The sequence below is a fragment of the Cavia porcellus genome, unplaced genomic scaffold, assembly GCF_034190915.1.
Source record: "Cavia porcellus strain 051 isolate PalLab524CR breed Dunkin Hartley unplaced genomic scaffold, mCavPor4.1 scaffold_9, whole genome shotgun sequence".
NCBI lineage: Eukaryota > Metazoa > Chordata > Mammalia > Rodentia > Caviidae > Cavia > Cavia porcellus.
The window spans coordinates 55,667,860-55,680,052 of NW_026947492.1; the positions used below are offsets into that span (position 1 = coordinate 55,667,860).

Sequence of the window (12,193 nt, forward strand, 5' to 3'; positions counted from 1 at the left end):
TACCACATATGATAAAATTCAATAAGATACTACATGATAGAATCAATGGAAAAAGAAGAACAAAAGCATGGTAGGACTTCAGATTAAGGTGATACTAAATCAGCACTGGCTATTATAATGTCTTGTTTTCTTCAAAATAGCTGTTCATACCATCACAGATAATAAAATCAAACAACCAAGGATAAAACCATTCCAACTAACGAATGGAAACATTATAAGGCTTCAAAGCAGTGTAATGGGGAATCATGATTTCCATAAACTTTTGTGTTATACTAGGGAGACTATATGGTATTTATACATGTGAGTTTGATTTATTTCTTTTATGAGTAGGGTCTCAAATCCATTTATTTATAAATATCTCAATGTGATCATTCTTTATAGCTGGATAGTACTCCATTGTATAAAAATACCATATCTTTTTTTATCCATTCCTCAGTTGATGGACACTTAGGTTGTTTCCAAGATCTATTACAAATTGTGGTGCTATAAACATGAGTGCACATATATCACTATGGTGTGATGTTTTCAGTTCTTCTGGGACTATGCCTAGAAGAGGAATAGCTGGATGAAATGGGACTTCCAATCCCAGGCTTTTGAGAAATCTCCAGACTGACCTCCACTGTGGTTGCACAAGTCTACACTCCCACCAACAGAGCAGGAGAGTTCCTTTTTCCCCACAGCCTCTCCAGCATTTGTTGTTGGTAGTTTTCTTGATCTTGGCCATTCTTTCTGGAGTGAGATGGAATCTTAGTGTGGTTTTAATTTGCATTTCTCTAATGAGTAATGATGATGAACATTTTTTTCATGTATTTATTTGCCATTTGTATTTCTTCATCAGACACCCATTTTTGGATTGGGTCTTTGAATTTCGGGGGTTTGATTTTTTTTTTTTTTTAATTTTCCATATGTTTTAGACAGAAGTCCTTTGTCTGAGGGACAGTTCACTAAGATTTTTTCCCAGTTTGTGGGTTTTCTTTTCACTATGCTGGAGATTTCTTTTGATGTGCAGAAACTTTTTAATAAAATGTGATCCCAGTTAATGATTCTGAGAAGTATTTCCCGTGCAGTTTGATTCCTGTTCATGAATTCTCTGTCTGTCTTCAAGATTTTTACCTAATTTGTCTTCCAACAGATTTAGTGTTTCTGTTTTAATATTCAGATCTTTGATCCATTTAGATTTTAATTTAATACATGATGATAGGTATGGGTCTAGTTTTAATTTTCGAAATATGGAGAGCCAGTTTTTCCAGCACCATTTATTAAAGACTGTCATTCTTCCGGTGAACATGTTTGGCCCCTTTATCAAAGATAAGGTTGAGTGTGTTTGTAGATGTGGTTGTATCTTCTAATCTATTCCATTGATCTTCAGATCTGTTTTTATTCCAGTACCATGTTAATTTTATTACAGTTGCTTTGTAAATATTGCTATCTTGTCTTTTGTTATATAACAATATAGTTTTGAAGTCTGTTAATTGTTTTTTCCTTTGTGGACAGATTATTTTTCTTGGTGTAAAATGTAAAAAAAATTTTCTCATAAATTTTTACCAGAATCTGTCTTGGTGTATGTTTTCTGTATTGTTGAATGTCTTTTAGGTCACATTTTTTTCTATCATTTTTATTTTTAGCTTTCCAGTCTAATCTCTTATAGTGAATATTAGACTTTCTGGATCTGTTTTCTTTTGTGATTTAAAAATCTTGAGGTTTTCTTGGTCTTATTTTTAGTACATAATTGCCATACATAATGGCACATTCATCATAGGGAATTTGTACCTGTACATAGTACATCTTTTTTTCTTTTTTCTTTTTTTTTTTTTTCTAAAGATAGCGTCTCTAGCCCAGGCTGGCCTTGAACTCATGGAGTTCCTCTTGCCTCAAGCTTCCCAAGTGCTGGGATTACAAGCATGTGCCACTACACCCAGCAATAATATAGCTTAATTCTTTTCTTTCCCACTCTTCTCCATTTCCTTCAGTACTTCTTCCTGTTAATAAAAGCTTTGTTTCTGTTTGTTCTTTCCATTCTCTCATATTTTAAAATTCTGTCCCTTCCTCCCTTTGTTCCCATTATTCTCATTTGAATATGTTCCTCCTACTTCCCAGTATCTGTCCTCCATTTTGCTCCTTATTTACCCTTTAGATTTCTCACACAAGAGAAAGAATGTGATATTTAAACTTGTGTGTGTCTGATTATTTTCACTTGAAGTTATGGTCTAAAAGTGCATCCATTTACCTAAAAATGATTCAAATGTATCCTTCTTTATGGCAGATTAGTATTCTGTTTATATATATAAACACCATTTTATCTATTCATTGGTTGATGGACATGTGGGCTGTTTCCAAGATTTAGCTACTATAAATTGTGCTGCTATAAACATAGATATGCATGTATCACTGCATTATGATGGTTTTAACTTTTTCAGGAAGATACCTAGAAGGGACACAGATAGGTCAAATGGAACCTTTAGTTTTCATTTTTTGAAGAATCTCCATACTGATTTCCATGGTGGTGGTGGTGGTGGCTGTGAGAGTGTGTGTGTGTGTGTGTGTGTGTGTCTTTTGAGACAGGATCTTGCTATGCATTCAGGCTGGCCTCGGGCTCACTTTGTAGTCCATACAGGTCTCAAACTTGCCACAATCCGCCTGCCTCAGCCTCCCAAATGCTAGGGTTATGGAAGCCACCATACCTGGCTCCATAGTGGTTATACCAGTTTACACTCCTACCAATGGAGAAGGGTTTCTTTTTCCTCAACATTCTCACCACCATGTGCGATTGGTTGATTTCTTGATGATAGCCATTCATTTTTTCTGGGATGAGATAGAATCTTAGTGTTTTTGTTTTGTTTTTTGATTTTTGGGTTTTTTTTTTTTGTACCAGGGATCAAACTCAGGATTTCGTGCTTGCCAAGCAAGCGCTTATGCCTTTGAGCTAAACCCCTGACCCCTCAGTGTTTTAATTCGCATCTCTCGAATGACCAGTGGTATTGAACATTTTTTCATATATTTATGTACTGTTTGTACTTTTCCATCTGAGAAATATCTATTCATTTCAGATGACCACTTTTGGATTGGGTCTTTAAATTTGGGAGTTCTGATTTTTTTTGAAGTTCTTCATATATTCTAGATACTACTGGTAAAAAGCTGGTACTGTTCAATCTGTTTTTCTTTCCTGTGCATATTTTGTTCTGTTTTTCTACTCTATATTCTTTTTTTTAAAATCGGTACCAGGGATCGAACTCACGACTGCCTGCTTGCAAGGCAGGTGCTTATGCCACTGAGCTAAATCCCCAGCCCCTTCTATTCTATATTCTGAGTAAATTCCTCAATATACTGTTTAATTTACCATTTTTGGTTTTTATCATTATTCATTTCACTATTCCTTAACTGTTTAATTTGACTTCATTATTTTTAATTTCTATATGTGCTTTTTTTCTTTTGCATTTAGCATTTCTTTTAGCATTTCTCATGCTTTATCAATCTAATAGCCTTTGAAATCTCTTAACTGATTTATTTGTTTATTTATTATAATACTGGAGATTAAATCCAGATAGCTGAGATTATAAGATGTACCATCACACCCAACTTAAAATGTGTTTTTAAAAGCTTCTGTGCTTTCTTGCCTTGAGTTTATCATATTGATGGCTGCTTGGTCCATTTATAGCCCCTGATTTCATTTTCTAACATTTAGTTATTTGCTATTGTCATTTCATAATTAGGAATGAAAATCTAGACTGATTTCAATTTGTAATTGCTGCTGGCTTCCCAACACTTATATGTCATTGTTCAATTTTCCCCATAAATATCACCTTTCTTCATTTTAAGAAAAAATGGGGATTTTTATCTGCAGGGGGTCATGTGCCGTGTACTTCATGGTTTGGAGAGAATTCCCAGATCATTTTGTATTTTATTGCTTTGAAACTCTACAAGGTGGGGCTTCATAAGCAGGCCAGAAAATGTCACTCTCATCCAAATTGTTTGCTTTCATTGTCTTGCTTGACTGGAATTCTCCATTTTAACCTTCTCACTCCTGTTGTCTTGGTAGATTAATCTTACTATCAAATTTCAGTTCCCTTTCTGGTATTGTGTCACCTAAAATTTCAAGTGCTGCCTCTTTTGGGGAACAGTTCAAATGAATGTTGCTTGTAGAGTAGGTTTCCATCTGCCATTTTCTTTTTATTTATTGAACTAATATTTATTAAAAGTTGATTGTGAGGGGCTGGGGATTTAGCTCAGCAGCATAAGCACTTGCCTTGCAAGCAGGCGGTTGTGAGGTTGATCCCCGGTACCGATAAAAAGTTAAAAAAAGTTGATTGTGCCAGGAAACATAGTGAGGAATATGAAGTTCCTACTCACACACAGTGTACATTTTAGTAGAAAGCTACAATAGGTTAAGAACTTTGATACCATTTGCTTACATATTTTATGTAAAGAGTTTTTATCTGTTTTTACATGAGTAGGACTTAATGACTCCAATGACTAATACATTAATGAAAATAGATGGGAAGGTATATACAGAAAATTATGTATAGTGGGTAAAAAAAAAAATGCACAAAGCTGCAAAGACATTGGCCCAACATGCTCCCTGGATAATTTAGTCACTTGTTTTTACTGAAAGGACATACTTTGTCAGTCTGTTCTCTGCAACCCTGGCAGTGCCCAGTATGTTAGTTGGTCATACCTCTATAGAAAACATTATCTGCGAGTAAATTGCATCCAGACTGAAGAAAGTATACAGATACTGAAGCTTCCTGAAGTAGACCCCATAGTTTTGGGCTTCATTGAGTGCAGTGATTTTTGTAACTGGCTGTGTCTATTGTGAGAACTCCAGGACCTTTGCCCACATTGTCACCGGTGGGATGTGAGGCTTCAAAGTTAGAATGGTGTCATATTTGTCTGATGTGTATCTCCTTGTACCTGCGCTGTCAGCTGCAGGATCAAAGCTCTTCAACAGCTCTGGAGACTGTCACAAGGACTCTTGTAGAAAGGGGACTTGCCCTGGACTCCTTGGTGAGTCCAGTGCCAAGTGTGGCCTGTGATGATCTTTCAATTTTGAATGTTTCTAGAGCATGATATGCCACCAGAGTGGTTTAAATTATATCTTGGGGTCCTGTTAGATACTTGCCCTGGTTCCATTAGAAGTCTCCTATTTCTCTGAGAAATCTTTTTTTTTTTTTTTAAAAACTGGGAAACAAACTCAGAACCTTGCACTTGGCAGGCAAGTGCTGTTTTGCTGAGCTATATTTCCCTGGCTGAGACATCATTCTTGTAGTGTCATGTATGCATTCTTCTTTTCTGTAGGCTGAGGTTTCTGGGAATTCTGTTCCTTACTCCTTAGTCCACAGATTTCACAAACAAGTTACATATTATATTATTTTGTATTTCTTTTCTACAGAGTTGACCCTTTATTTGGCATGTGTGAAAAATTTTTACAGGAAGTAGACTTTTTTCAGAGGTAAGTATTCAATAACTTTCCTGACTTAATCACTTTTGGTTTTGCAGAGAATAACTTAACGGGCACCAAGAGTGATCACAAACCAGATTACTTGATTTAGCTCATGTAGCCAAGGTATCATCTGCATCATTGTTCTCTAATGTTCTTTAATGATGTATAAATGTTTTTGAGCTTCAAAATTAAATATTCAGCTGAATAATAAAAAATTTGGATTGTTTGGATTCAGAACTCAGCTTGGCCCCAAAAAAGTAAGTATTGTCATGAAAACTTGTAGGTCTTTTTTGTTCCATTTTTTTGTTTGTTTGTTTTGTTTTTGTTTTTGAGACAGGGTCTTATGATGTAGTAGTTTGATGACATCAAATTCTTCAACAATCCTACTCCCTTCAGATTCCCGAGTGCCGGGATTACAGGTGTGCGCCATCATGCCCTTGACCCCTTAGTTGAAATATCACAATTTGTCAGTTTTTCATTGCTGTTCCTAAATGTGTGCATTTCTCTGCAGTCTACAAATAATTATTTCATACATTTGGGGGTCTGCTTTATAATGTAGGAGAAGTGATTTTTCAGAGTTCTGTAGGAAATGAACCAATTAAACATGCAGTAGAGTTGGAGAATTAGGAGTTCAAGTAGTTTCTGTGTGTACTGACAATATAGGAATTTTTTTTTTTTTTTTTTTGGGTCAGGATTTCACTGTGCATTTCAGACTGGCCTTGAACTCACTTTGTAGCCCAGGTGTGATCCTTCTGCTTCAGCCTCCCAAGTGCTGAGATTATAGGCATGCACCACCACCGCCAGTAGTATAGAATTTTAAAGGACTTAATCATTTCTTCCGCATGTTGCCATTGCCCTCGTGAACATGACCAAAACTGAAGTTTTTTTGACAGAACATTTCTCCTTTTTTCATTTGGTGATAGTTTCCTATAGGGCTTGGTTGCATTACCACCTTTTACCAGCCGAGGATGCTCTCTAGCAAAGGGCACCTCTCTCACTTGTGGCCCTATTGAATACTTAGATACTTGCTTTAAATGGGAAATATATTAACTCTTTACTTTTAGTTTTAGATTTTTTTGTGTGTGGGGGGTACCAGAGTGCCTGGGATTGAACTCACAACCTTGGTGCTTTCTTTTTTTTTTTGTCTTTTTCCTTTTTATTGATACCAGGGATTGAACTCACGACTGCCTGCTTGCAAGGCAGGCGCTTATGCTGCTGAGCTAAATCCCCAGCCCCTAACCTTGGTACTTTCCAGGCAGGTGCTGTGCCACTGAGCTGTATCTCTGGCCTTTAGTTTTAGATTCTTGAAAAGGGTTTATTTTTATATAGTTGGGTTGGAGAGGTTTCTTGGAGAACTGACAGCTCTGAATTGCCAAAGTTCCTCACTTACTGTTCACTAGAATTACATATACATGGTCTTTATTTAACCTCTAAGGTATCAATTCTGCAGTGAACTCTTTTTCTTACTGTCACCTTCCACAAAGCGGAGTACTGTGGGATCAGTCCAAGCTGAGAATGAGCGACTTTAAGTTTTCTTTTTTTTTTTAACCTCAACTTGTGAGAATGGAGACTTTAAGTTTTCTGAGCTCAGTGCACCATTATCCTTTCTGAATCTCAGTGTTCCTGTTGATTGAATAGAAACTCTATTAAGATCGTCTCCTTTGCTTACTGTTCTGCCCTAGTATCTAGAATAATGCTTGATATTTGATAGGTCATAAAAACATAGTTATTAATTAATAAATCTTTAAGAGGTAACTAAAAATTCTATAAATGTACAGGGTTAGATAAGATCACTTAAACCCCTTAAGTACATGTCTGGGGCAGAGTGGTTATTCAGTAAGTGAGTCTCTTGTGATGGTCATGTCACTATATTATAATTGAGTATCTGTGTCTCAGTAATGCACTTTCTGTGCTCCTGACTCAGGGCTTGGCAGGTGTTTAGGGTTCAGCCTGTGGAATGATTGGATAGTCAGTGCTTCTGTTTGTTCCTTCAGGTGTTTCATCGCTGATTTGCCCCAGTTGCAGGACAGCTTTGTGGACAAACTCCTTGACCTTATGCCCCGACTCATGACATCTAAACCTGCAGAAGTGGTCAAAATTCTGCAAACCATGCTGCGGCAGAGTACCTTCCTGCATCTTCCCCTTCCAGAGCAGGTCTGGGCTATACTGAACCCCTTCAGACCAAATCTTGCCTGACAGTGAGAACTGTCTGGAGCCGCTGGGCGAGGGCCTGCCCTGTGATTGTGTCCTACATCTCCCCTCTCCCCACCATTAGACAAGAAGATTGAAGAGCAAGTTAAGTTTTGTTGCCGAAGCCTGATGTAGATTTATAATCACTGTATTTTCTTGCTTATAGATCCACAAAGCCTCAGCTACCATCATTGAGCCAGCAGGCGAGTCAGACAACCCTTTGCGATTTACATCTGGGTTGGTGGTGGCTCTGGATGTTGATGCAACCCTGGAACATGTGCAGGATCCTCAGAGCACTGTGAAGGTTCAGGTTGGTTTTTAGATGTTCCTTATATTGAGGCATTTAATTGCAGAAGCCCTGTAATTTCTACCTGAGGGACTGAAACCGGGAAGAGAGGAGACATGCGCCTCTATCTTTGGTGATGAATGTGGGCTTGAAGCCTAGCTTTACTGCCGAGCAGCTCTACCCTGAGGAGCAAGTTAGGCTTTAAGCCTTAGATTCTCCAGCTGACAAATAGAAGTAGTTGAATTGAAATAAATATCCAGAATGGCTCACTAAACGACATTTTGTTCTTAAAATGGAAAGTTGAAGATTTTATCTTTAGCATTGGGAGGAAAAAAAAAGATTTGGGTGCCTATATTTCCAGTATTCAGTACACTGAGGTAAAAGAATCATTTGCCCAGGAATTCAAGACCAATCTGGGCAACATAGCAAGACTCCATCTTTTATTTTTGGCTTTTTGAGACAGGGTTTCTCTATGCAGGTCAGGCTGGCCTTGGGTTCACTTTGTAGCCCAGCTTGGTCTCAAACTTGCAAATGCTTCTCCTGCCTCATCCTCCCAAATGCTGGGACTATAGGAGTGTGCCACCACAGCCTGCTTTTTTTGTTTATTTTTTTGAGACAGGGTCTCACTGTGTATTTCACTGAACTCACTAGGTAGTCCATACTAGCTGTAAACTCACAGTGATCCACCTGACTCAGCTTCCTGAGTGCTGGGATTACAGGTATGCGCCAAAACCTCTGGCTCCATCTTAAAAATAGGGAAAAAAAAGGGGGACTTGATTCGTTTTTGGTACTGGGGATGAACCCATAGTCTCAGACCTGGTAGGTAGTGCTCCACTGGTGAGCTATTGCCAGCCTTTAAAATTTTTATTTTGAAAGGGTCTTGCCAAGTTGCTCACACTGTCCTTGAACTTGTGCTCCTCCTGCTTCACCTGCTTGATAACAGAGTTTACAGGCATGTGCCACCACATCCAGGTACTTCACTAATTTTTGTTTTTTGAGACAGGAAACTGGAAAGTAAAATGTATGGATGGGAAAAAGAAATGACTCTGTATTTTTTCCTGAGCCAGCTAGATATATTAGAGACACACAAGAGATTCTGTAGATAGTAATCAATTCAGACAGCCTGCAGTTAAGCTCTACTCATCCATCCAGCCATCCTTCTGTTCATTCATACCTGGGTGCATTAGTGCTTACTCTGTTGTACATGCTAATGACCTCAGTTGTCAAGGAAGGTATGTCACAGCTCTTTTTTTTTTTTTTAATTTTATTTTGAATGTAGTAAAAATATAACAAGACAGAACAAAGCCAATTGAGACAGTGTTGTGATATTGGTGCAGAACTCCAAAGCAGAATACTGGGATAGTAGTAATAAGTACTATAGTATATCTCGTTATCTTCACAATCGTTGTCCAGTCAGTTAAGTATAGTTAAATCAAACCACTAGCAGAACATTGTAAAGCCACATGAAGGAGGATATTGAATAGAGCAAAACAATCATTACAAAACAGAACAGTGAAAATAACCTTTGTCTTCAAACAGAAGAAAATACTGTCACCAAATGCACATCCTTACCTCCTCCAGGAAGGTAATCCCCATGTTTGCTATATTGCATATGGTTATCCTCCCAAGAGATGCTCAGAACTCTGTCCCCAGTTGCTGATGTAGGGGGTGGGAGGAAATGTTTGATTCTGAGCCTGTGTGCTGGTTGGCTTACGGGGATAGCTGACTGGTTTTCCTCCGGGGCTTTCTTTTGCAGCCGCTTAAGTCCCAACATGGTCAGGTCTCAGGTAGCTGCTGGTTCTTCTCCCGGCGGCACCAGGGGTGCTTACCAAGAAGGCAGGCAAATAGCCTTCTTGTGCAGCCAACATGGCCGGACCTTGGGTAGCCACTGGTTCTTGTCACAGCTCTTGCTCTCAAGATGCTCAGTCATTGCATAGGCAGAAGTTCAGTGGAACTTCTGTTCCACACACATTCGTAGGATAAGTTGAGAGTACTATAGTGGAGCTGGAGTGTATCTTCCGCACACATTCATAGGATAAGTTGAGAGTACTGTAGTGGAGCTGAAGGAAGGCTTTGTGGAGAAGCTGGTGCCTACATGGGATTTGAAAGGAAGAACAGAGGAAAGTAAAAGGGAAAAGGAAATTTTCCAGACGTGTAAAAGCATAGAAGTGAGCACTGATGGTGAGTTCTTTACAGTCATAGGACAGGAAAATGGATCAGTCAGGAAAAGCTTCCTGGAGGAGGTAAGGATGTGCATTTGGTGACAATAATTTTGGCTGTGATGACAATATAGGATAAAGACTCTGTCCTCCCAGCAGGAATTATTACCAATCATGAGACCTACAGGGAACTAATTCTCAGCTGGCTATGAAATTGTACTGTGGTTTTTCTTTTGCTTTCCCTCACATTTATGGTTTTTTATGCTAGCTGCACTTTTGATTACTCAGAAGCATTAAAAAGTGCTAATGAGAGCCGTGTGTGGTGGCAGGAGGAACACTACAAGTTCAAGGCCAGCCTGTGCTACATAGTGAAACCCTGTCTCCAAAACAAAACAAAATCCTCAAATGAGAACAGTAACAGAAAACAAACAAAAAGTACTGATAAACAGCTTGTAAGCCATACCAATTAAGTCAGCAGTACTAGTATTATATTTAAGAGTTGATAAGTGATTCTAATAGGCAGTCAGTGATTCTGAACACCACTGTTTGGCATTATCCCTGACAAAAAGTTTACTGATGAACTAAACATAAATGAGATCAAAGACAGATTATTATGCTTCATCTGCCAGGTTCTGTTCTTAGTTTTCATCTCTGAAACACCTCCACTCCTATGGCAGAGAAACACTTTAATGCTTCTGCAAGTGGGAGCTGTCTTGAGGAAGCCCCAGCACTCTGAAAAGTGCTCTCCAGTCCAGCTACATCTGTTCTGGGCACTGTTTTGGGTACTACTATGTAGTAAACGTGCCTTGGAGAGTATATTCTCTGTTCAGATGATGTGTATTGTTCTTCAATGTGCAGACCCTCCGGGAACTTCAGTAATATTCATTAGCCTATTGTGGATATTATACTTAATCATAAGAGATGTGACTGGATGTGGTGTGCACACCTGTAACGCCAGCACACTGGAGGCAGAGGCAGGAGAATCACAAGTACATGCCAAGTCTGGGCAATTTGGTGACTTAGTAAGACCTTGTCTCAAATACAGAAAAGAGCTAAAGGTATAGCTCAGTGATAAGACCTTGGGTTCAGTCTCCGGTAATTCGAGAGAAAAGAGATTGGTTTGTGATTTTTATAGTTGTTCTGAAATTTAGAATATAATTCATTACTGGCCGTTTTCTTCTCCTGTTCTACCTGAGCTGCAGCTTAGCTTCCCTCTAAGCATCAGCAGCGGGAAAAAAGACAGCATCCTGTCTCACAGCTTTTCTCCAGTGTTGCTGGGAGAGCTGGGAATCCTGCTGTCTCTGTAGTTTTCTTTCCCATGCTCATCTCTGGGTCAGTCCTCCTCTGGCCCTCCTTTCTGAAAAACGAAGCCTATATTCTAGAAGCAGGGACACCCCCTTCTTTTTGCTCTAGTTGCTTTGGGGCACACAGCCTGGAAAGCAGCGAGGAGAAACAGCTTAGGGAAGGATAGCCAGGCACACTGGTCTGTAATGCCAACCACTTGAGAGGCTGAGCACAGGAGGTCAGGGCTGCTGTGACTTTGCCAATTGTGTGTCCCTGCTAAGTGTCAGTTACGGGGTTGTATGAGTGTCTTCCAGCATGTGCACACAGTGTGAACCTGTCTCTTAAGTTAAAAAAACAGAGGAAGAACTAGGGAGACCTGAGGACCAGGAAAGAATTTGTGGCATTTTGTGGGGTGTGAAGATTGGCCAGTGATTTGATCACACCCTTCATTGAGTGCTCTGTAGAAAGAAACAGATATATGATTTCCTAGCTGCTTAAAATCTAGCACCGAAAATTAAAGACCTTGTACAAAAAACCTGAATACATGCTGTCTGGTGATGGGTGCAGGGCCCTGACATGTTTCAAAGTGAAGGGTCACTGTGGTGGGGTGCTTGGAAGAGTTTTCACAATCAGAATTAATACTGTTACCTCTTCTTATATGTAATTATCAGGAATTAAGGAAACATTTACTGCTTGGTTCTAGGGCAGAGGGTTTATAGCTGTCTCTATAATCTTGGCATCCCCTCAAGGAACAACCTTTCATGAAAGTGATGTCATCTCTCTTTCTGTTTTGAGGTTTAAAGTAGATGCCAGCACCACTTTTCTTATCTCTCCTGC

General features: G+C 39.1%; 1 protein-coding gene across 2 annotated transcripts in view; it reads left to right on the plus strand.

The window, feature by feature from the left end:
* Ints4 (integrator complex subunit 4) overlaps positions 1 to 12,193 on the plus strand; it is a 102,953-nt gene that overhangs the window by 86,550 nt on the left and 4,210 nt on the right. For both annotated transcript variants that reach the window (XM_003468530.5, XM_005003183.4), the window contains exons 19-21: positions 5,387 to 5,446; positions 7,432 to 7,591; positions 7,794 to 7,937. In XM_003468530.5, the coding sequence (XP_003468578.1) occupies positions 5,387 to 5,446; positions 7,432 to 7,591; positions 7,794 to 7,937 (364 nt within the window). The remainder of the gene's footprint in view (positions 1 to 5,386; positions 5,447 to 7,431; positions 7,592 to 7,793; positions 7,938 to 12,193) is intronic.